Raw genomic sequence first — 24,605 nt, forward strand, 5'->3', positions numbered from 1 at the left:
GACTTCTGCACTCTTGTCTGCGTAGGTTAAATAATGGTTTAATATTGCAGATGATCCCTCCCACTATTCTACTCAATGAACATGAAAAGACTTTAATAGAATGCTGTGCCTCTTATTTGAAGGGATTCAAAGTTAATATGAAGTGTGAAAGATATCGTTTTAAAATTAAGTTTTTATTAATGATATGTTTCCAAGGACAGAGAATGAAAGTAGGTAAGAAGGCAACTAAACATAGAGAATGGGTTTAAGAAATCTAGATTTTAAAGGTTAAAACCCCCAGGGATCCAGTTTCCCTCTGTGGCTGGGAAGATTGAAAACTAAGAGAGGATTAAGTGGAAATGTCCAAAATTTTGTTGGCAATGCACAGGGTACACCTGGATTTTAACCAAATATAAAAAAATGAGAACTAACTAGGATCCCTTCAAATAAGAGACAAAGCATCCTATTACAGTAGAGTGATGTATTATATAGTGGGTAAGTCACATAATGGAAAAATCTTAAAATTATCAAAATCACTCAGGAAAATCCCTTAAGGTTTTGCACTGGAGAGTGAAATATAAACCATTCTTCAATATATTCAAGACAACCAGTTCTCTGGGCAATGGCAAAAATCACCATTTCTTTGGTTGGAATCCAGATGAAGTAGATGGCTTTCAGGGTGTCATGCTGTATTAAAAATACAGTACTCCCCACTTCGCTGCAATTTTTCTTTCTTTGGTTATCTGTTACCCAGGAAAGTACTGAATGAAAATTTCCAGAAAGCAGCAATAAGTTTTAAATTTCAAGACCTTCTGAGGAGTGCGACAAAACCTCACGTTTTCCTGCTCCATCTTGCTCAAGCTGACAATCATCCCTTTGTCCACAGTATCACTGCTGTTTACCCTACCTACTCATTAATCACTTTAACAGACAATTCAGTTATCAGATTGCTGAGTAAACCTTACTGTACTTAGTAATGGCCCCTAAGTGCAAGAGTATGATGCAGACAGTTTGAACATTCCTTTATTATGTCTAGTTATAAATTAAAGTTTATCACAGGTATATGCATATATAAGAAAAAACAGTGTATATAAAAAGTATGGTACGATCCTTGATTTTAGGCATCTCTTAGAATGTGTGCTTTGAGCATTAGGGTGACTACTGCAAATACTTTGAGAGAAAAGAATCACATGCAATCCAGCAAGATATTCATACTACTGATATACTTACAAGCTGAATATAACTGAAGAAAGAACATATGTGTTTCCCACTTCAGGCTCATTCTAGGGCATATATTCATTAAGTAAAATGGAGGGTAGTATCATCTGCACTAATTAGACCATTGTTTCTCTCATGGACTCTTTCTCTTCTACTTGAATCGTTAATTTGGATTAAGTTCTATTTGCACATGATGCTACTCCATTGGATTTGATTATTAAAAAAAAAAAAAAAAAACGTTCTAAGCCTATTAACCTTGAGAAGTACCATAGGTCAGAAAATGCATCCTAGTTCAAGAGCAATTTGTACAATTTTATGATTGCTTTTGCTTCCACTATCATATATCATATCTGGATGGAATACGTCACAAGTCTGACTTGACAGAACCGACCATGGAAGAGTATTCTAATTTTCAACTGAAAATCACCACTTGGATATCTCAAAGGCATTTCAAATTCAACACACCAATAAATGAGCTTCTTATCCTTACCTCTAAACCTGTGCTTCCAGGTTTCTTTGTCTTACAAAATAGTATCATCATTCTTCAAACAGTAAAAGAAAGAAACCAAAGAGTCACCATTGTGACTTCCTTCCTTCATCCCTCCCTATCTAATCCATCCTTAAGTCTGGACATTTTACCTTCTGGGTAGGTCTCAAACACATCCACTTTTCTCCATATCCACTAAAGTATTCTTTATGTAAGTCACCGCCTTTTCTTGCCTGAAGTACTGTGACAGCGGACCCATCAGTTCAGTTCAGTTCAGTTACTCAGTCGTGTCCGACTCTTTGGAGCTCCAGGGACTGCAGCATGCCAGGTTTCCCTGTCCATCACCAACTCCCGGAGCTTACTCAAACTCATGTCTGTCGCGTCAGTTATGCCATGCAACCATCTCATCCTCCTGTCGTCAATCTTTCCCAGCATCAGGGTCTATTCAAATGAGTCAGTTCTTTGCATGAGGTGGCCAAAGTGTTGAAGCTTCAGCTTCAGCATCAGTCCTTCCAATGAATATTCAGGACTGATTCCCTTTAGGATGGACTGGTTTGAACTCCTTGCAGTACAAGGGACTCTCAAGAGTCTTCTCAAACACGACAGTTCAAAAGCATCAACTCTCTGGTGCTCAGTTTTCTTTACAGTTCAACTCTCACATCCATATATATGCTCTAGTCTCCTTATTGTTCTTTTTATTTCATCCATGATCTTTTCAATGTGCCCTTCAGGTCACATCATTCTCTTTAACAAAAACCTCCATTATTTCCCACTGATTTAAGGAAAAGTGTAAACAGCACAGGTGCTAAATGACCTCAGCTTACCACTTTTCTTCAACAGTAGTCTACGTGTTCCAGCCACACTGGGCTTCTCTGAGCTCCTTTCACTCATCAAGTTTCTGACCAAAGGGGGCCCTTTAGTGGTTTGTTCTTTATAAACTTTTTAACCGAAATATTATATACATGCAAAACTAGAGATGTTTCTTTCAGCCAAATGTGAGAATCATTTATTTAAAAAAATATTTTACTGAAGAATACAAGAATAAAATACACAACACACATCTAAAGGTGAGGAAATCATTGATAAATGATTTACTTTACAAAGTAAAGACACTCAACCGTTACCTAGATCAAGATGCAGGACCTGTTATTCCCCTTCCAATGATTAAGCTATTTCAAATCCTAAAAGATGCTGCTGTTGAAGTGCTATACTCAATATGCCAGCAAATCTGGAAAACTCAGAACTGGCCACAGGACTAGAAAAGGTCAGTTTTCAGTCCAAGTCCAAAGAAAGGCAATGTCAAAGAATGTTCAAACTACCACACAATTGCACTCATCTCAAACGCTAGCAAAGTAATGCTCAAAATCCTCCAAGCCAGGCTTCAACAGTACATGAACCAAAAACTTCCAGATGTTCAAGCTGGATTTAGAAAAGGCAGAGGAACCAGAGATCAAATTGCAAACATCTGGATCATAGAAAAAAATAAGAGAATTCCAGAAAAACATCTACTTCTGCTTTATTGACTATGCCAAAGCCTTTGACTGCGTGGACCACAACAAACTGGCAAATTCTTGAAGAGATGGGAATACCAGACCACCTGACCTGCCTCTTGAGAAATGTGTATGCAGGTCAAGAAGCAACAGTTAGAACTAGACATGGAACAACGGACTGGTTCCAATTGGGAAAGGAGTACGTCAAGGCTATATACTGTCACCCTGCTTATTTAACTTATATGCAGAGTACATCATGCAAAATGCCAGGCTAGATAAAGCACAAGCTGGAATCAAGATTGCCAGGAAACACATCAACAACCTCAGATATGCAGATGACATCACCCTTACGGCAGGAAGTGAAGAGGAACTAAAGAGTCTTTTGATGAAGGTGAAAGAAGAGAGTGAAAAAGCTGCCTTAAAACTCAACATTCAAAAAACAAGTATCATGGCATCCAGTCCCATCACTTCATGGCAAATAGATGGGGAAGGAATGGAAACAGTGACAGACTTTACTTTCTTGGACTCCAAAATCACTGCAGACAGTGACTGTAGCCATGAAATTAAAAGACACTCATTCCTTGGAAGAAAAGCTATGACAAACACATAAAGCCTATTAAAAGCAGAGATATTACTTTGCCAACAAAGGTCTGTCTAGTCAAAGCTATGGTTTTTCCAGTAGTCATGTATGGATGTGAGAGTTGGACCATAAAGAAAGCTGAGCGCTGAAGAACTGATGCTTTTGAATTGTGGCATTGAAAAAACTCTTGGGAGTCCCTTGGACTGCAAGGAGGTCAAACGAGTCAATCCTACAGGAAATCAATCGCGAATATTCACTGGAAGGATTGATGCTGAAGCTAAAGCTCCAACACTTTGGCCACCTGATGCAAAGAACGGACTCCTTGGAAAAGACCCTGCTGCTGGGAAAGATTGACTGCAGGAGGAAAAGGGGACGACAGAGGATGAGATGGTTACATGGCATCACCAACTCGACAGACATGAGTTTGAGTAAGCTCCAGGAGTTGGTGATGGACAGGGAAGCCTGGTGTGCTGCAGTCCACGGGGTCACAAAGAGTCAGACACGACTGAGCGATTGAACTGAACTGAATCATTAAGTCTTCCCACAAAATGTGACTGTTATTCTGATATTAGCCACTATACTAATTTAGCTTTTTATGAAAATTTAAAGACAAAAGCTTTTCTGTATTTGGCTTTCTCCCCCACTTTTTCATCAATATTCAAGAAATTCATCCATATCTTAGTGTACAGTCAAGATCATATTTTTCTCCCCACTGATGTATATTACTTCATAAATATGTGCACCATTTATCCATTCTACTACTGATGAATGTCTGGCTTACTCCTAGTCTAGGAATCCAGAAACAATGCTGCAATATACATTCTTGTACAGGTCTTTTTGGTGAACACAGGAACACATCTCTAAGTGCGAAAATGTGAAGCACAGTGTAAGCATGTGTTTAGCCTTGGTAACTATAGCAGATAGGTGAGTTGTACAAGAAACAACATAGGATAGCACCTTTGCCTCATCACTCTTATGTGTTTCTTAGAATACTGTTGGTAGTATGATTCTTTAAAAAGATCGGACTATGAAAAAACTTCAAACATATACACAATTATAGAACCTGAGCACCTATCACCTATATACAACAGTGACCAATATTTGGCACATTTGCTTCATATATTCTCCCTCTGCTTCTCCCTTTTTTGCTCAACTATCTTGAAGCAAATGCTTGACATATCATTTCTCCCCTACCTACCTGTGTACATCTCTAAAAAATATGAACATTTCCTTATATAACTACAATACCTTTATCACACGTAACTAAACTCTCAATAATTACTTGGTATTATCTAATATCCACAAAGTGAACTTTAATATCTGTCTCCTCCAATAATGCCTCATGAAGAGAAGAGCTGCTTTTTCTGGCTTATTATTATATTCCCAATGCCTTGTAGCTCTTGACACATCCTACTATTCAAAAACCAGTTCATGGAAATAAAGAGATTTAAGTATTCTAAACAACATCTTAGCCTAACTCCAAAGGTTCACAGAAAGAGCAGGAAGTTCAGGACCAGGCTCTAGATTGTATGGTTGTTCATTAAAGTAGGAACCTAAAAGTGACTGTAGAGGTGGAATCTCACAATTAGAAATACTCTCCCTCTAAGACATAAAACTTACTTAATGAAGCCTGTTAAAATATATAGCAGATGTCCCATTAAAATCTATGATGCAAGTTCAAGACAAATCTTACTATTTTGAAGCAGTGCAGATGTGCTTTAATAATTAGTTTCTTTAACTGATTAGCTCTGCTGGGTCAAAATTAGGTCAATTTACACCCAAAAGTACTAAGAACTGATTCAATACCAAGGAATGAGTTTAAAATTAGTAGGCTTCAACTGTCAGGGATTTTTTAAAAGCTTTAAAAGAAGACTTAAAGAATACAATTGCAAAGAAATGGGCTCATTTTGATGTTTCCTCTTAAGCCATTAGAAAAATTTAAAGCTTAATTAAAAAATAAAAGGAAAACAAGGAGTACCATGAGTACTCCTTAAGAACCATGGAAGTTTGAATGGCAAACATTTTAAAGTTTCTTTTAAAAACATCTGTATTAGCCTTAAAAAACTGTAACTCAAGACCTGTTCTAAGTATCAGTGCCTCTTAATATGTTTCTACTGTTTATCAAATATATCATACTTTTTTAAAATAGAAAAAAAAAAAAAAAGAATTGAGAGGTAACACATAATTCAGTTTCAGTTAACTTTTATTTTCATAAAATTCTACTTTCCTAACTTAAAATCCTAAATACCCTAACTTAAAAAAGAAATTTCATTTACTCTTCCTAACTTAAAACAAAGCTTTCAGGGACTTCTCTCTCCAGTGTGCAAAAGACCCTCTTCTCATTCTGATATAGCTACTACAACAAAACACTGGGTAAATCAAACAACTGTACTTCTCAACCATCAAAGAGCTTTGGATACAAGTAAGTAAGAGGGATTAGCACTTTCTAGTCGAGCAAATAGTTGCTCTCACCTGAGGGCATCTACCCAATGCAGGGGTAAAGAAGCAAAAATGTCATGGCACAGGAACTTTGCTGGGACAAGGGAAAACCAAGCAATTTTTAATGGCCACATCTGGGGTAGTATGGTGCACTGGTTTCTGGAAAATTCTCAAAGGCTTGGCTAGTCCTCTCTGCAAGCTAAGAAAGCTGATGAAGCTGGTGCTTATACTAGAAAGTAGGAAGAGAGAGGTTTTCTTGTGGTGTTTAGATGTGATGTGGTGTTCAAAGCCAAAATCATCTACAACCACTCACCGGCACCATTAGCATGGTCTTGCTATTCAGCTCTCTTCTTATTCCACGAACTCTTGTCCAGGAAGATGAGGCAGTTTGTTTCAGATCCCTCAAGAAAATCCATGTATATGAACAATAACCCTGTTTCCAACTAACCCTGAGAGTAAAATACCCTCTTCTCAAACAGAAGGCTCAATTACACTGTTAACTCTTCAAAACTCAAGCTGAAACCCAACCATTACTATGTCTATGGTCAACCAAAAAAAAAAAGGCACAATGTGAGAGTTTTGAGTTATCTTATTTGGGGCAAAATGAGGACTAAAGCCCAGGAGACAGCATCTTAAGACAGGTCTGAGGAACTGCTTTGAGGAGATGGGGTGGGGGTGGGGTTAGTACACATGTCACTTTGGTGAAGAGGGATAAGTGCAGTCAAGGACACATCTGGACAGAGGGCTGCTGCTAATCAAGAGAAAGTTGTTGCTAGCCATGAGGAACAGATGTCTCCTTCAATGATTTTACTGCTTTTCTAGATAAGAGCGATACAAGAAACTAGTCTCATAAAATCTTACCAAAATATCTATCTGTAGGCCCCTGTTTTTCCCAGAGCATGGAGGGCGTCATTCCACTCTGAACTCTTTTATAAAAAGAGTGTGGAAGGTCAGCGACTGCAGTGGCTAGTGACCTCACAGAGGCAGAGGCAACTGACAATTTCTGACTGGCATTATCAACTCTCACTGAGGTCAGGAACCATGACAAACCCAGATCAGAACCTTTCCTCTCCCCTCTAATCCCTTGCTCTGAAATGACAGACCCTTCAAAAATCAGATCTCCTAAACCTTACAAATATCCTGATTTTGTTTTCCTCCCTAAAGTCAGCTTTGTTTTGATGGTCTTTCCATGAAGTTGGAAAGAGGGAAAGGTCTAATTTTATGCTCGAGACCAAGTAAATTAACTGCAGTGGAATCTAGACCCAATCAAGCTCAACTTCAGAGTAGATAAAAGGGATCAGGTCGTCAGAGTAGCTACCAGACAGAGTAAGTGGAGGTCCTTCTAGGTGAAAATATTAGGTAAGTCTGTACCATCTTTTAACTTGGGTTGGTCAAAAAGTTAGTTCAGATTTTTCTATGTGATCATATGAAAAATTCGCAACAAACACTTGGGCCAACCCAACGACTAGCATAAAATATAAAGTTATGAAAAATGAGAATAGGAAAATCTGACCCACAGTCAAAAGAAAAAAGCAATAGTAGAATCACAGGCACCTCACAGAATCAGTAAATAGATCTTATAAGAATTATTATATATATGTTAAGCAATTAAGATAAAAAGAGTAACCAAAGTGGTTAGAAAGATGAAATATAACTCAAAAAATCAAAATAAGAACGCTAGAACTAAAATACATGGTATTTAAAATGGAAATATTTATTGGTGACCTTAGCAACAGAAACAATACAGATTAAGAAAACACTAGTGAATTAAAAACTAGGTGAACAAAAATTATCCCAAAGTCAAGTTATTACATGGCTACTATACCTCAGCTTTTCTGTCAGTCTTTTCATCCTTGGAAACACAATAGATTTCCTTGTTTAAAATACAAATCCTTTTTTTTTTTTTGAGGGGGCAATGATTTTTATCTTTCTTTGTCATGAAATCTTGGCTATAAAATCTGATTACCAACTATAATTTTTCCATCAGAAAAATACCTCACTTCTGTGCTCCCGAACTCAGACCACCCTATTCATATCTCTGTATTCCTATCTTCATTATTCATACTAAAATGTAGTCAGTACCTGCCTCCTCTCACGTAAGTGCCTTTTCAGGATACAGGAGAGGTTTTTGTTGTGGTTATCTGTGACAAAACATTTCAAACAAGCATTTGGCACACGGTCAGCATTTAATATTTAAGAAACTGAAATATCTGTTGACACAAAATTTTACATTGTTATAAAGATTTTAAAAGTTACATTAAAAACCAAATAGCTCTCAAATAAAATCCAAAATAAAGACTTTATTGTAAGAGATCATTAAATCCAAAATAAAGGTTATTAAATCCAAATATTTAAAAAGCCTGATTTTTTAAATTTAATCCACTGTTTTATTTTTTAACAACTGCAGTAAAAAAAATGGCTGGAAAAATATTCTTCTTTAAATGAGCTTTAAAATCATATTAAGGAAAGTTTATACAAACTGAACATTATTCTAGTGCATGCTAATATAGAAGTAGAATAAAAGAAAACATAATGCTAAACTTAAGATATAAAAATGATTGCTTTAAGAGATGATATATTAAATAAAAAATCTTTACATGACAAAGACATTATGTATGTGAGCACACGATCTGATAAAACCAGCTTAAATATTTTCATTTTTAAGGTATAAACAACTCATTTTTGATATGAAAGGAACTATGAGAAGTCATTTAATGTATACCCAGGATTATGAAAAAGGATGCTTGTCTGTATCTTTATGGAGCTTATTCAGACATATACCAATATAAATAGTGCTAGGATACAGAGTAAGAGATCATTAGACAATTATATAAATGGCATTAAAAAATAAACCTTAACTCACAAGATAAAACACACTGGTTCTAAATTATACAGCCTTAAATCATTTGCTTCTGAACACCTATGAACGTTCTATGAAAATAATGGACTTTATTGTTCACTAACTGCAAGGTTAGACAGGCTGATATGATAGCTAGTAAGTCAGTTGCTAACTAAAGCTGCATACCTCATCATAAAAACAAAAGTGATTTGACCTTAACTGTGGATAATACCTTATGATACAGTAAACAATGCTCAGAAAACTGCTGTGTATGTATCACCAGCATTCACTGGAAAATCATCCTTCAATCATTACAGACAACCAAGACCTAAATCAAATCCTTCACGATTATACAGTGGAAGTGACAAACATATTCAAGGAATTAGTTCTGATAGAGTGCCTGAAGAACTACTGACGGAGGATCCTGACGTTGTACAGGAGGCAGGGATCAGACCATCCCCAAGGAAAAGAAATGCAAAAAGGCAAAATGGTTGTCTGAGGAGGCCTTACAAATAGCTGAGAAAAGAAGAGAAGTGAAAGTCAAAGGAGAAAAGGAAAGATATATCCATCTGAATGCAGAGTTCCAAAGAATAACAATGAGAGATGAGAAAGCCTCCGTCAGCAATCAATGCAAAGACATAGAAGAAAACAATAGAATGGGAAAGTCTAGAGATGAAGAAAATCAGATTCCAAGGGAACATTTCATGCAGAGATGGGCAAGATAAAGGACAGAAATGGTAGGGACCTAACAGAAGCAGAAGATGTTAAGAAGAGGTGGCAAGAATATACAGAACTATAAAAAAAAAAAAAATCTTCACGACCCAGATAATCACAATGGTGTGATCACCAACATAGAGGCAGACATCCTGGAATGTGAAGTCAAGTGGCCTTAGGAAGCATCACTACAAACAAAGCTAGTGGAGGTGATGGAATTTCAGTTCAGCTATTTCAAATCCTAAAAGATGATGTTGTGAAAGTGCTGCACTCAATATGCCAGCAAATTTGGAAAAGTCAGTGGTGGCCACAGGACTCGAAAAGGTCAGTTTTCAGTGCAGTTCCAAAGAAAGGCAATGCCAAGGAATGTTCAAACTACCACACAATTGCACTCATCTCCCACACTAGCATGCTGCTGCTGCTGTTGCTGCTAAGTCGCTTCAGTCATGTCCGACTCTGTACGACCCCACAGACAGCAGTCCACCAGGCTCCCCATCCCTGGGATTCTCCAGGCAAGAACACTGGAGTGGGTTGCCATTTCCTTCTCCAATGAGTGAAAGTGAAAAGTGAAAGTGAAGTCACTCAGTCCTGTCTGACTCTTTTGCAACCCCATGGACTGCAGCCTACCAGGCTCCTCCGTCCATGGGATTTTCCAGGCAAGAGTACTGGAGTGGGTTGCCATTGCCTTCTCCACCAAACTAGCATAGTTATGCTCAAAGTCCTCCAAGCAAGGATTCAACAGTACTTGAACCATGAACTTCCAGACATTCAAGCTGGTTTTAGAAAAGTCAGAGGAACCAGACATCAAATTGCCAACATCCACTGGATCATCAAAAAAGCAAGAGTTCCAGAAAAACATCTACTTCTGCTTTACTGACTATGCCAAAGCCTTTGACTGTGTGGACCACAACAAACTGGAAAATTCTTGAAGAGATGGGAATACCAGACCACCTGACCTGCCTCCTGTGAAATCTGTATGCAGGTCAAGAAGCAACAGTTAGAACTGGACATAGAACAACAGACTGGTTCCAAATAGGGAAAGGAGTATGTCAAGGCTGTCTACTGTCACCTTGCTTATTTAACTTATATGCAGAGTACCTCTTGAGAAACACTTGGCTGGAGGAAGCACAGGCTGGAATCAAGATTGCTGGGAGAAATATCAATAACCTCAGATATGCAGATGACACCACCCTTATGGCAGAAAGCAAAGAAGAACTAAAAAGTCTCTTGATGAAAGTGAAAGACGAGAGTGAAAATGTTGGCTTAAAACTCAACACTCAGAAAACTAAGATCATGGCATCTAGTCCCGTCACTTCATGGCAAATAGATGGGGAATAAGAGACAGACTTTATATTTGGGGGCTACAAAAGCACTGCAGATAGTGACTGCAGCCATGAAATTAAAAGAATTTTAATTAAAAGAATTTCCTGCTCCTTAGAAGGAAAGTTATGACCAACCTATACAGCACATTAAAAAGCAGAGACATTACTTTGCCAACAGAGTTCTGTCTAGTCAAAGCTATGGTGTTTCCAGTAGTCATGTATGGATGTGAGAGTTGGACTATAAAGAAAGCTGAGCACTGAAGAATTGATGCTTCTGAACTGTGGTATTGGAGAAGACTCTTGAGAGTCCCTTGGACTGCAAGAAGATCCAACCAGTCCATCCTAAAGGAAATTAGTCCTGAATATTCATTGGAAGGACTGATGCTGACGCTAAAACTCCAATACTTTGGCCACCTGATGCAAAGAACGGACTCCTTGGAAAAGACCCTGATGCTGGGAAAGATTGAAGGCAGGAGGAGACAGGGACGACAGAAGATGAGATGGTTGGATGACATCACTGACTCAATGGACCTGAGACTGAGTAAACTTCGGGAGTTGGAGATGGACAGGGAGGCCTAGCGTGCTGCAGTCCATGGGGTCGCAAAGAGTCGGGCATGACTGAGCGACTGAACTGAAGACTAAAAACATTTACATACAAGTACTGCACTATGCTATATTCCCCAAAACATAAAGTTTGGTAATGCAAAATGTTAAATCAGAAATGCTACCAAATTTATTCTGTGGTGTGGATACGTGTCTGTGTGTATGTTGGTGGAGGAAACTGCAAAGAAAAGATATTTTTCCATTCAAGGCTCTAAGAAACTTGAGAAAGCCATTAAAAGCATTATCAGTTTACAGCACACACACAATCGAAATAATTAAATGCAAAGAGGGTGTTCTAAGCATCTTGCTAGTTTGAAAAATGCAATTTCCTCCAATATATTAATTAGGTCACAAATTGAGAATCTCATTAATAAATAAATGGTTATGTATATATTTAAAATGGGCTTAACTATTCAGAGAAATTCTCTCTTATTTTTTAGCTATGCATTCAGGTTTCAAGCACAAGAAAGAAAGAATTTAATTTATTTGAAGGCTTGTACTTAGCAATACAAAACTGGGTACCTTTTTTTTCACTCTAAGAAAGCTTTTCCCCCACCAGAGTAACTTTCTCCATCTCTTTACCAGGCACTGCTTTTTATTCCCCATATTTTCATTAATTCTTCTGATTATGCAACAGAATAACTCAATTCCAATTAGGCTCTCATCCTCTTAATACCTCTGTTAATGGATTATTCCCAAGGAACCAGGCAAATAAGCTAAAAAGTAGCCTTGAAGACTAGGCTTGCATAGTAGCTCCAGACAGTTAAGCGAAGAGGGTAAGGAGTTGGCACTCTGTCAAAGAGCAAATGCTAAATGCCAGGATGGATGAAGCACAAGCTGGAATCAAGACTGCCAGAGAAATATCAATAACCTCAGATATGCAGATGATACCACCCTTATGGCAGAAAGCAAAGAGGAACAACAGAGCCTCTTGATGAAGGTGAAAAGGAGAGTGAAAAAGCTGGCTGAAAACAACATTCAAAAAACTAAGATAATGGCATCTGGTCCCATCTGCTCATGGCAAGTAGATGGGGAAACAATGGGAGCAGTGACAGACTATTTTCTTGGGCTCTAAAATTACTGCAGACTGTAACTGCAGCCATGAAATTAAAAGACACTTACTCCCTGGAAGAAAAGCTATGACAAACCTAGACAGTGTATTAAAAAGTAGAGACATCACTTTGATGACAAGGGTCCATATAGTCAAAAGTTATGGTTTATGCACTAGTCTCATACGGATATGAGAGTTGGACCATAAAGAAGGCTAAGCACCGAAGAATTGATGCTTTCGAGGTGTGCTGTTGTAGAAGACTCTTGAGAGTCCCTTGGACTGCAAGGAGACCGAACCAGCCCATCCTAAAGGAAATCAGTCCTGAATATTCATTGGAAGGACTGATGCTGAAGCTGAAGCCCCAATACTCTGGCCACCTGATGTGAAGAGCTGACTCATTGGAAAAGACCCTGATGCTGGGAAAGACTGAAGGCAGGAGGAGAAGGGGATGACAAAGGACGAGAAGGCTGGATGGCATCACTGATGCAATGGACATGAATTTGAACAAGCTCTGGGAGATGGTGAAGGACAGGGAAGCCTGGTGTGCTGCAGTCCGTGCAGTGGCAAAAGTCAGATACGACTGAATGACTGAACAACGACAACAATGAAAGAGCAAAAGACACCTGGAGTAGATATGGGTGGATGGTTGAGATTCACAATGAAAATGCAATACAAGCATTAGGACACAAAATCTCACTCAAGTCAGGTTCATGTTAGAGTAACATACTTGGAAGGAAAGGAAGGTTCTAAGAAATGTACATGACTCATCAAACAACTATAAGCTTACTCAGAAAGGGTAAAGAGAAGATTTTTCTAAGATATACTTTTCCTTTGATGCAAAGAGGATGGGCTATGGGGCTTATTGTATCCTATGAGTCTGTCAGTCCTATCCCTGAGGAAGGGCACACTGTGATCATACATTCTTTTTCCCTCTCCCTCTCAACAACTGCTAGACTACTGGCTGGGAATAAGATTTTTCAAACCTGTTTCAAATGGAGAACATGCAACCTCCTTTCTTTCACATCTGGAAGAACTCATTCATAATGTTTCTCAATGTTCCTTTAATAGTTTGTTTGACCCCACTATGAAAGTTTCTTTGGGTTAGGAAAGAGTAAGTGTATTCTCAAAATATTACAGTGATTTATCCTTTCTTCACCCATAACATGGGAATATTAGTATCCATGTCAACTAGTCATTATGCAAATTAAATGAAATAATGCTTTTAAAGTGATTAGCACATTGCCTGATATACAAATGTTCAATGCCTGCTAGAGACTATCACCATCAAAGATAATTTATATTGACTATTTGACCACACAATAACAGAAGAGTTACCATAAATGTTGAGTACTAAAATTTTTATCTTCAATACCTGGCACGCAGCCAATAAATATGATTTGAGACTATATATTCCTCTCAAGGTGAGTTACAGAACTATGTTATTTAGCAGTGTGATCACACACACACGCGTCCCTTCCAATCTCCTGCCACCTTTCTCTCAAATTCCGGGCCAGTCTCAATCCAGACTTTTACATTAAAATCACTCAGGCAAGCTGGAAATAAAAATGTAATTCTAAATGGTTCTTCACAGATATGGAACTCCAAATGTACAAGGACAAATGCAGCAGCACCTATTTGATACATTATTTTTCAACATTAACAGTTTGATTACAATCTTTGGATTAAACAGACTTTACCAGTTTTTTCCCTTTTTTCATTCTATTTTACTCTTTTAAATATACAAAATAAAACTAAGATCAAAGGATAAATACAATTTCTTTTAACATAAAGCTTCTTTCTTGTACTCTATCCCAAATAACAATAGAAATAATTCTATATAGGTATCTCCTGCTTTTCAAAAGTTTACTTTACACCATGTCCCTTTTACAAAAGACCTACATTATTATGTTTTCCCTAACAGAAATAAATTTGAAGAGGATTTTTGCTTTTACAAAAAAAGGTGAAAAGCAAAAGTAGCATTCAGTGTTTCTTTTGGAGAGAGTGCCACACTCCCTCCCCAGGATTCACACTAGGCATCAAGCCACCAGAGCTTTGAACTGCATCTACACTTTATCTCAACTCAGCTTATGCGTTTTTAGCAAGATGTGTTCTAAGGTAACTTTCTTCGCTTTACACCATTTCCGCTTACAAAAAGTTTCACAGGAACACTCTACTTTCAGATAGCAAGGGAACCCAGCTTCTGTGTTATGATACTTTCTCCAGCCTAACACTTCTGTGGCTAAAACTATTTTCCAAGACTTCCTGTAACTAGGGTATGACATAATCTGCATTCAGCTATGCAGAGGTGTTGAATGAAGAATTGTGAGGAGGAACTGGTCAGCATGAGTTGGGTGGGGGGTGGAGGACAGGAACAGAATGGTAGTGAGGTAGTCATTCATCTGGGGCTGTCAGTGGTGGCTACCTGAGTGGGCCAGGGTTATTGGGGCTTATAGGGTCTGCAGTGGAGAAGACAGCTTTTGTAGCAGGCCAGTTCTAAGGTGGCGTGGTTCTATAAATTGTTTCTGGAAGTTCAAAATGTAGCCTGTCCTTTAGCTCTGCCATTGTGTCTGGAAATCCTCTTATTTTCTTTAGTAAATTCTTTCTGCTTAAACCAGCTTACCTGGATTCTGTTGTCTGAAACTAAGAACCTCGACCAATACCCAGAAAATAAAAAACATTTCAATGAAACTCAATAAAGTCATTTATATAAAGTTCAAAAATATGCACAACTAAAAACACACACAGTTTTGAGGCCTTCACCAGTTTCATATTTGCTCTACTTGGATTTGTGCAGAGGTCACTGCAAGTAGATTTGAAATAATATTATTTAATAGTAGTGGTAATACAACAAGTAACTTCTAAGAATTACTTTATAGATCAATGGCTGTTAATCAAGAGGTATCTTTTAGACAGTCTCTTCAGCAAGCAGTGTAGGCAAAGTTGGACAGTCACACGTAAATCAATGAAATTAGAACATATCCTCACACCATACTCAAAAATAAACTCAAAGCGACTTAAAGATTTAAACATAAGACACGACCCCATAAAACTAGAAGGGAACATAAGCAAAATATTCTCTCACATAAATTGTACCACTGTTTTCTGAGGGCAGTGTCCCAAGGCAACAGAAGTAAAAGCAAAAATAAACAAATGGGACCTAATCAAACATAAGCTTTTGCACAGCAAAGGAAACCATAAGCAAAAGAAAAAGCAACCTACAGACTGGGAGAAAATATTTGCAAAGATGACAACCACCACCACCACCACCACCAAGGGACTAATAGCCAAACTATACAAACAGCTCATGCAACTCAGTAACAAAAACCCAACTTCTGCCCAGAAGACCTAAATTTCTCCAAATAAGACATACAGATGGCCAACAGGCACATGAAAAGATGCTCAATATCACTAATTATTAGAGGAATGTAAACCAAATCTCAGTCGGTGAAGAGTCTGCCTGCAATGCAGGTGCCCTGGGTTTGATCCCTGGGTTGGGAAGATCCCCTGGAGAAGGAAATGGCAACCGAACTCCAGAATTCTTCCCTGGAGAATTCCATGGACAAAGGAGCCTGGAGGGCTACAGTCCATGGGGTCACAAGGAGTCGGACATGACTGAATGACTAACTTTCACTTTTCAAATCAAAACTCCAACAAGGTACCACCTCACACTAGTCAGAACGGTCACCATTAAAAATCTACAAATAACAAACGCTGGAGAGGGTGTGGAGAAAAGGGAATCCTCCTACATTGTTGGTGGGAATGTACATTGGTATAGCTACTATGGAAATCCGTATGGAGGTTGCTAAAAAAACTAAAAACAGAGTTACCATATGATTCAGCAATCCCACTCCTAGGCACATATCTAGAAAAAATTATAACTCAAAAAGATACACGTACCCCTATGTTCATAATAGCACTATTCATGATAACCAAAACATGAAAGCAACCTAAATGTCAACAGATGAGTTGATAAAAAAGATGAGGTACAGATATACACAAAGGAATACTCCTTGGCCATAGAAAAAGAATGAGACAATGCCATTTGCAGCAACAAGGATGGACCTAGGGATTATCATACTAACTGAAAGAAGTCAGAGGACAAATATCATATGACATCAATTATATGTGGAATCTAAAATATGACACAAATGAAATTACCTACAAAACAGAAACAGACCCATGGATACAGAGAACAGACCTGTGGTTTGGTGCAGTGGGGAGGGGATTGAGTGGGTGGTTGGGATTAGCAGATGTGAAGTATTATATACAGAATGGGTAAACAACAAGGTCCTACCATATTCGAGGGAACCATATTCAACATCGTATAATAAACCGTAATGAAAAAGAATGTATGTATAACTGAATCACCCCGCTGTACAGCAGAAATTAACACATTTGTAGATCAACTACACTTCAATAATTTTTTAAAAAACGAAGTCATTTTTAACACTCAAGGATTATGAATATAAAAACACAGAGTAAGTCTAGGAGTTAGACTGTGGTCTGTAATTTCAACTGACCAAATAACTTCAGTTACTATTAATAAAAAGCAGAATTAGAAAGTCTGGGATAGACAAATGGGAAAAATGAAATTTTGCTTTTCACCAATTAAATATATGAATATAATGGGTGCTTAACAATCATAAGTCTGGGATTTAGATATTTAACTTTTTAAACTATAAAACCAACTTTGATTTAAAAAAGACGTTCTCGTAACATCAAAGAATAGCTAAAACATTTTTGGTTATAAAATAATTATTGGCTCAAAATGAACTGAAAAAACGCTTAAAGAAATCATAATCTTTTATACGTTGATCTGAGCAAAGTATTTAAAAGAATTAGGTTGAAGAGTCAAAGTTTACATGACCATAAACTGTTTCACAGTTTCTGATGATACAGTTTTCAATAAAAATTTTCATTTTGAAGATATAATTAGTATTTTTAAACCATAAAATTAAATTTTAAAATGATAAAAATATACCTATAATACCTATGTAAATTTATACGTTGGTAAGGAAAGGTCCACATTTTGTTAACATTCTAAGTCTCCTGGTCAAGGTATAATATATCCTGTAATTTGTATACTGTAAACGCTATATACTGTAGCATTAATACACATTTAGAAATTATGTAAGAAAAATTAATATATTTTAGTAATAACATTTCTGGCTACATTGTAGGTGTTTTCACATATTCTATCTCACTAATCTATATAACTAGTCTTCAACACAGAAAGAACAACCATTTTTCCTAAAGTAGTTAATTAGTCTGTAGTACTTATTACCTAGGTAAGCTGAACAAAGTAACAAACTATGGAGTGGCAGAACCAAATGTGAATCTAGATTTGTCTAACTTTTCTAAAACACCTACTTATTTCCATTAGAGCAGGCTGAATCTTTCAAGACAGGTACACCATCAGTTTCTTCATTATTTTTCTCACAGGAATATAAAACATTATACAAAATAATCACTTTATTTCCATCTGAATTGAGTGTTAAGAGTCAATGAGAGGAGCAGGACATTTCACTTCTGTCTATGAAGATAAAGTTGAGTGCTCTCCATTAATTATATGATAAGTAACAGTGAAGAGTTTATAAAGAAATATCACTATGTAAACATGGTTTCCTAATACTTTCTCTTCTCAACTTTCTGACATCTACTGACTTATTAAAACAGATCTATTCAACAGACAGATTCGATAGACTGTCAAAGGCAATAGTCTTTTTCATTTATCACAAGCCTGGTAATTAATTCATTAGCCTGCCAATCAACCACACTATTAGAGAGATTTGTGAAAGTAGAATGAAACAGCTTACCGTGCACAATGATGTCTCTCTGATTTTTAGGGTAAAATCTGAAGAAAATTCCAAATCTGAGACAGACGTTGTATGACAATCTATATGCTATCCATTAAAAAAAGAGTAGAGGGAAGGATTTAGTAAAAATAAAATCAGAAACACATAAATATTTCTTTTCTATGCAAAAAAATTACTGTAAACCAATGCTTTGCAAACTTTAATCACCCACACCCCACTTTGGGGATTATTTCTAAACTTAAAGGCTATTAGCACTAATATTTAATTACATCTTCTTTAAATCAAATTAGTATTTTTTACTTAGACTTGTTATATGAATAATACATGTCAAATCATGGCTCTGTTGTGCTCAAGTTTTTTCTAAGATAGACTAAAATACTCTCAAATAAAAAGTGTTTTCCTGTGTTCCAACTAAAACCATTTTGTAAACCACCAGGGGTATACATTTGCAATAAATTATGTGTGGTAAGTCAATCTTTTTTGTAGAAAATGCCAACTTGAAAACATATGCTATTTAAAAGAACAAGGTGTTTTAGAATTCATTTTTCTAAGTGCATCTGAAGTTTGTTAGATATTAGGAACAATCATACCAATTCCAACCAATGAACAAAATCAACTAAGAAGATTCACTTCAGGGGAAAAAATAGCCAGATATCCTTATTTTCCTGTTCCATCCTAGTTCAAAGGCTTTTCCATTTCACTATGGAGAGTAGATGGACTCGGATACAGCAGTGTGACCAAAGGATGCTGTGCTGTGAAGGCTGTCATCGGCATTTGGCTGACCATGAATAGGTTATAACACAGTGAACACAATTCACATGACTACGTGAGGCATAACTCTATTTTAAACAGTGAGAAAATTTTAAGGAAGCTACACTGTGGTTGCCTTTTATTTATAAAAAGACTGGGGAATACAGAACAGGCTACAGTTACCTAAACAAACGAAAAGAGAAAGGATATGTATACTTTTTAAACACCTTTGTTTATTAGTCCTAAATCTTCTATTTCAACTATTTTGTTTACCCATAGCATTTTGGGGAATTAAGCCAAGAAATAACTAGAGAGAGAAATTAGCACCACGACATGACCCTTCTCTTTCTGTTCCATCTTAAGGTTGAGTTGGCTATAACCATTCACCCCTCCCTGAGTGGAAGAATCCAAATAAATCCTTTACACTCAATGTACCAGGGCACTGAACAGTCCTATAGTTATTAACCATGCTATATTTTTTTTCTTAAAAGCTGAATGCAATTTTAATCAGCTTGTTCTTATTGAGAAACTTTACATATTAATTTTAGACTTTATCCACTTAAGAAAATTAATGAACTTTTACTGATTATCTATTGAATACTTTGTGCCAAGAATAATTATTGATACTATGAAAGTAACAGTGTGACTAAAGAGAGACAGTGTTCTGAATTTAACACTAAACAAGCTATATTTATTTCATTATACAATTGAAATAGATAAATTAAGGAGTCTTTCACAAAAACCAACCGTACTATCACTAACTGCAAAATTACTCAACCCATGCAAATTTGACATAGCAAAACTGTCAATAAAATGAGAGATTAACATGGTGAAGAATATAAAATTAAAATAGCAGGGTTTTAGTCTCATGGACATAGCCACTGTAATTACTTAATCTGAAAAGGCTGGAAGAAATCCAAATGAGAAGTTAAACTGTGTGAAACATACATGAATGAATAAACTGGCTATAAATAAGAAGCTTAGAAGCTTAGAATTAAGGGCAGGAGGTGGTGGTGAAGCAGAAATGACAATACAACAGGACTTTCTGCCTTCACTAAGTCAATGATTCAAGCCTTCAGTGTAAGAAACTTCACTACATAAAGAGAAGAGATTCCAATCGGCACAGTCAACTGGTAAATATTATGACGTCAAGTTGCTTTAATTAAAATGAAGAATGATTAGTTTTGAAGACCCATACATAAAATTAATTCATCAATTAGAAATACTAACCTCAAAAATGAAAAATAAGAAATACAGCCACACTGTTAAAGAAAATTAGTAAAGTACCCACCTTAACACTACAGGCGTCTGAAATAAGTGTCTTTGGATCTAAAACATCCACCACAGCCTCCGGAATGACTGCTTTCTTCATGCAGGACATGTTGAAGCCATAGACGTCATCCCAAAAAGCAATTCTATCAGCATGCTTATTCATATCACTTACTGCCACAAGGCTGATAGTGCAACTATCAGGGTAGACTGTAACAAATAAAACACCCAACAATTTAGCATTATCTCCCTTTATAACAAAATACAATCATTAAGGCTAAATAGAAATACGAAATCCAAAGTAGAGATTACTAGCAATTGATTACTAGCAGTGGAGGGTAGTAATATTAAAGTAAGGATTTCAGTGATGAGCTCCTATTCAAATTATTTTAAAAGGATGACACAATCTTGAATTTATTAATATTAAACATGCTGATTGTAAAGAGGTACAAGATTTTTACCTAATATGTTCCTCTGAAACGTGTAAAGACAAGTCCTTTCTAAAGATGTTATGTGACATGTAAAGAAAATTATGGGACAGAATTTTATAGTTGTGCAGGAGACCAGTTCATATTACCCCCTCTAATTTATTATAAAAGGTAAATATTTATGAGCACTAAATATATGCCAGTAAGTTACTCTAATTTACAGACTGTGGATACATGTCCCTACTCAAACTTACATTTATACAATTTTGACAAATAAACTGAAAATTATTTGTGATGTAATAAATACTAAGAAAGGGGAAGCATAAGGTACTAAGAGACTTACAGAAAAAAACAAACAAAAACCCAGCTAACTCAGCTTTGTTTATGGCAGGGAAACAAGGATATTATCACGATGAGAGCTGAAAAACAAGTAAGTCTGGAATGGCAGGGGGGAGTGGATACGTTCTAGGTAGGATGGGCAGTGGGCATCTAGGGACATAGTACACTCCGATTTGAGAGGACTAAGTAAGGAATATTAAGCTACAAAGGTTAAGTAGAAACCAAAAAAATAAAATAAAATAAAATAAAGCCAGTGCTGAGTAAACCACAATAATAAACTGGACTTTATTCTGAGAATAAGGATAAGCCAGTGAAAAATTTCATATGAGGGAGCACCTGGTCAAATTTTGGTTTCAGAAAAACCACATGGAGTGCAATGTGGAGAATAAATGGTAGGAAGCAAGACTTAAGAAAGAGGCACTTGTAATAATTCAGCTGATCTGAAGTAAAGTGATGGCTGTGGGAATGGAAAGGAGGAGATACAGTCAAGGTAAGTTTAGGAGACAGAACTTACAGATGGTAAGACAGGCTGGCTATGAAAGCAAGAAACAGGAAGAGTCAAGGATGACAGGCTTTATACTTAGTGACTGGGCAAATTAGGGTACTAACCCGGGCAACGGAATAACATAAGGGCAGATTCAAGAGGAATATGAGAGTTTAATGCTTAGATAAACAGGTAAAAATATCCAATTAATTATCAGCTGATACACAGACTTGGAATTCAATAGAGGTGATCTGGATTCAATACCAAGAGAGTAAGTGTTAAGACAGGTAAGGGAACAGTATGTTCAGAGAGACTCTTTTTTATTTAGTTTTGGCTGTGCGGGTTTTTCTGTAGTTTCAGAGAACGGGGGCTACTCTCTAGCTGTGGTGCGTGGGCTTCTCACTGCGGGGGCCTCTTTTGTTGCGGAGCATGGACTTAGTAGCTCCACAGCATGTGCTGTGTCCTTTGCATTGCCAGGTGGATTCTTTACCACTGAGCCACCAGGGAAGCTGAGAGAAACCCTCTTCTAGTAACAAGTAAAAGTCTTTGTAACATGAAATTTTTAAAACAATATTGATGCTCATTTTTTGGACTAATAATCAAATTAACTTTGTCCTTCAAATGTCAACATTTAGGGAATTTGTAAATTAAAATATAAAATACACATTACTGTATCAACACACTGAAAGAAACTACACGTGTGTCAAAGAAACAAAAGAAATAATTTCACAATTATTAACTTAGCCTTCAGACATAAACATCAGAGAAATAACCCTCCTTCCTCCGAACTTTGTTTCTCTCCACAGCTGTAGGAATTTTATTATTCAATGACAGCAGTACTAAATTATCTTCTAAATAAAGCCCACGATAAGATCTGTTGACAACAAAGCAACTGCTTCTTCCAAACCTGACATCTGAGATACCCAGAAAAAAAACCTGGTGCTGCGATACTGATAAGAAGTTTCCCAAGTCTTGTCTAAATCAGCAAGTGAGTCAGGTGTGACAACTGCACTGGGCTGGAGTCGACTGCTGGGTAACCTGAATTACTTCTACTTTCCTCTTCCTCCACAAATATGGTAAGCCTCTTGACTGTGTTTAAATTTCTGACTGATATAAATACTTCAAAGTAAAAGATGCTACTGCAAATGGTGATTCACAAGTTATCTGCTATAGGAAAGGTATGCATGTTTAGTTTCCTAACGAGGTCCTTAGGATGAGGAACACTGAAGAAGAAATAGAAGCAACTTTAGATGTCTAGGTCAGGAAGATCCCCTGGAGAAGGAAATGGCATCCCACTCCAATATTCTTGCCTGGAGAATCCCATGGACTGAGGACTGGTAGACTACAGTCCATGGCGTTGCAAGAGCTGGACAAGACTTAGCAACTAAACCACCACCAAGTTTCTTATGTACACTTCAGACTTAATATGACCATCATAGAAGCTTTCCAACATTATGTCCTGTAATTTCACCCTTAAAGAGGAACATAATAGATCAGGGGTCAGCAAACATCTTATATAAAGTGACTGTATTACGTTTTGTAGGCTATATGGTCTTTACTGAAACTATTCATCTCTGGTGCTATGATGTAAAAGTCCCACAGATAATTATAAATACATGAGCATGGCTATTTTCTAATAAAACTTTATCTAAAAAAATAAGCAGGACACTAGGTATCAGTTCAGTCCCTCAGTTGTGTCCAACTCTTTGAGACCCCATGAACTGCAGTCATGCATGCCAGGCTTCCCTGTCCATCATCACCAACTCCTGGAGCCTGCTCAAACTCATGTCTATCGAGTTGGTGATGCCATGCAACCATCTTATCCTCTGTTGTCCTCTTCTCCTCCTGCCTTCAATCCTTCCCAGCAGCTGGGTTTTTTTCAAATGAGTCAGTTCTTCACATCAGGTGGCCAAAGTACTGGAGTTTCAGCTTGAGCATCAGTCCTTCCAATGAATATTCAGGACTGATTTCCTTTAGGATTGACTAGTTGGATCTCCCTGGAGTCCAAGGGACTCTCAAGAGTCTTCTCCAACACCACAGTTCAAAAGCATCAATTCTTTGGCACTCAGCTTTCTTCATAGTCCAACTGTCACATCCACACATGACTACTGGAAAAACCACAGCTTTGACTAGATGGACCTTTGTAGGCAAAGTAATGTCTCTGCTTTTTAATATGCTGTCTAGGTTGGTCACAACTTTTCTTCCAAGGAGCAGGCATCTGACGGATATTCCTAATACAGATGAGGCAGTGTACATTCAAGCCACTTAACATGGTTCACAGAGTTCTATTATAGAATATTATTAAAAATCTTAGTGGACTTAAAATACTAGCTAGCCTTTTGTAGAAATGTCTGAACTCAGGCACTGAATCAAGTAATATGATGTACTCATTAGTAATAGCGTTAAGAAGTAAGGATAACTTTTCCACTGTTTTTATTAGGAAAAACTCAAGTTACTAAAACTAATTAAAAAGCAATTCTGATATTAGAGAAATGCAAATCAAAACTACAATGAGGTATCACCTCACACCAGTCAGAATGATAATCATTAAAAATTCTACAAACAATAAATCCTGGAGAGGGTGTGGAGAGAAGGGAACCCTCCTGCTACTGGTGGGAATATAAATTGATATAGTCACTATGGAGAACAGTATGGCAATTCCTTAGACAACTAGGAGCAGAACTACCATACAACACAAAAATCCCACTACTGGGCACATACCCTGAGAAAACCATAACTCAAAGAGATGCATGTACCCAAATGTTTGTGGCAGCACTTTTTACAATAGCCAGTACCT

The 24,605-nt window shown here is 37.1% G+C and overlaps 1 protein-coding gene across 2 annotated transcripts in view; it reads right to left on the reverse strand.

The window, feature by feature from the left end:
• PRMT3 (protein arginine methyltransferase 3) overlaps window positions 1-24,605 on the reverse strand; it is a 124,188-nt gene that overhangs the window by 31,508 nt on the left and 68,075 nt on the right. For both annotated transcript variants that reach the window (XM_065937233.1, XM_065937234.1), the window contains exons 12-13: window positions 20,580-20,767; window positions 18,539-18,625 (exon numbers count right to left, since the gene is read on the reverse strand). In XM_065937233.1, coding sequence (XP_065793305.1) covers window positions 18,539-18,625; window positions 20,580-20,767 — 275 coding nt within the window. The remainder of the gene's footprint in view (window positions 1-18,538; window positions 18,626-20,579; window positions 20,768-24,605) is intronic.

The sequence above is a fragment of the Muntiacus reevesi genome, chromosome 5 (assembly GCF_963930625.1).
Source record: "Muntiacus reevesi chromosome 5, mMunRee1.1, whole genome shotgun sequence".
Classification (NCBI taxonomy): Eukaryota; Metazoa; Chordata; class Mammalia; order Artiodactyla; family Cervidae; genus Muntiacus; species Muntiacus reevesi.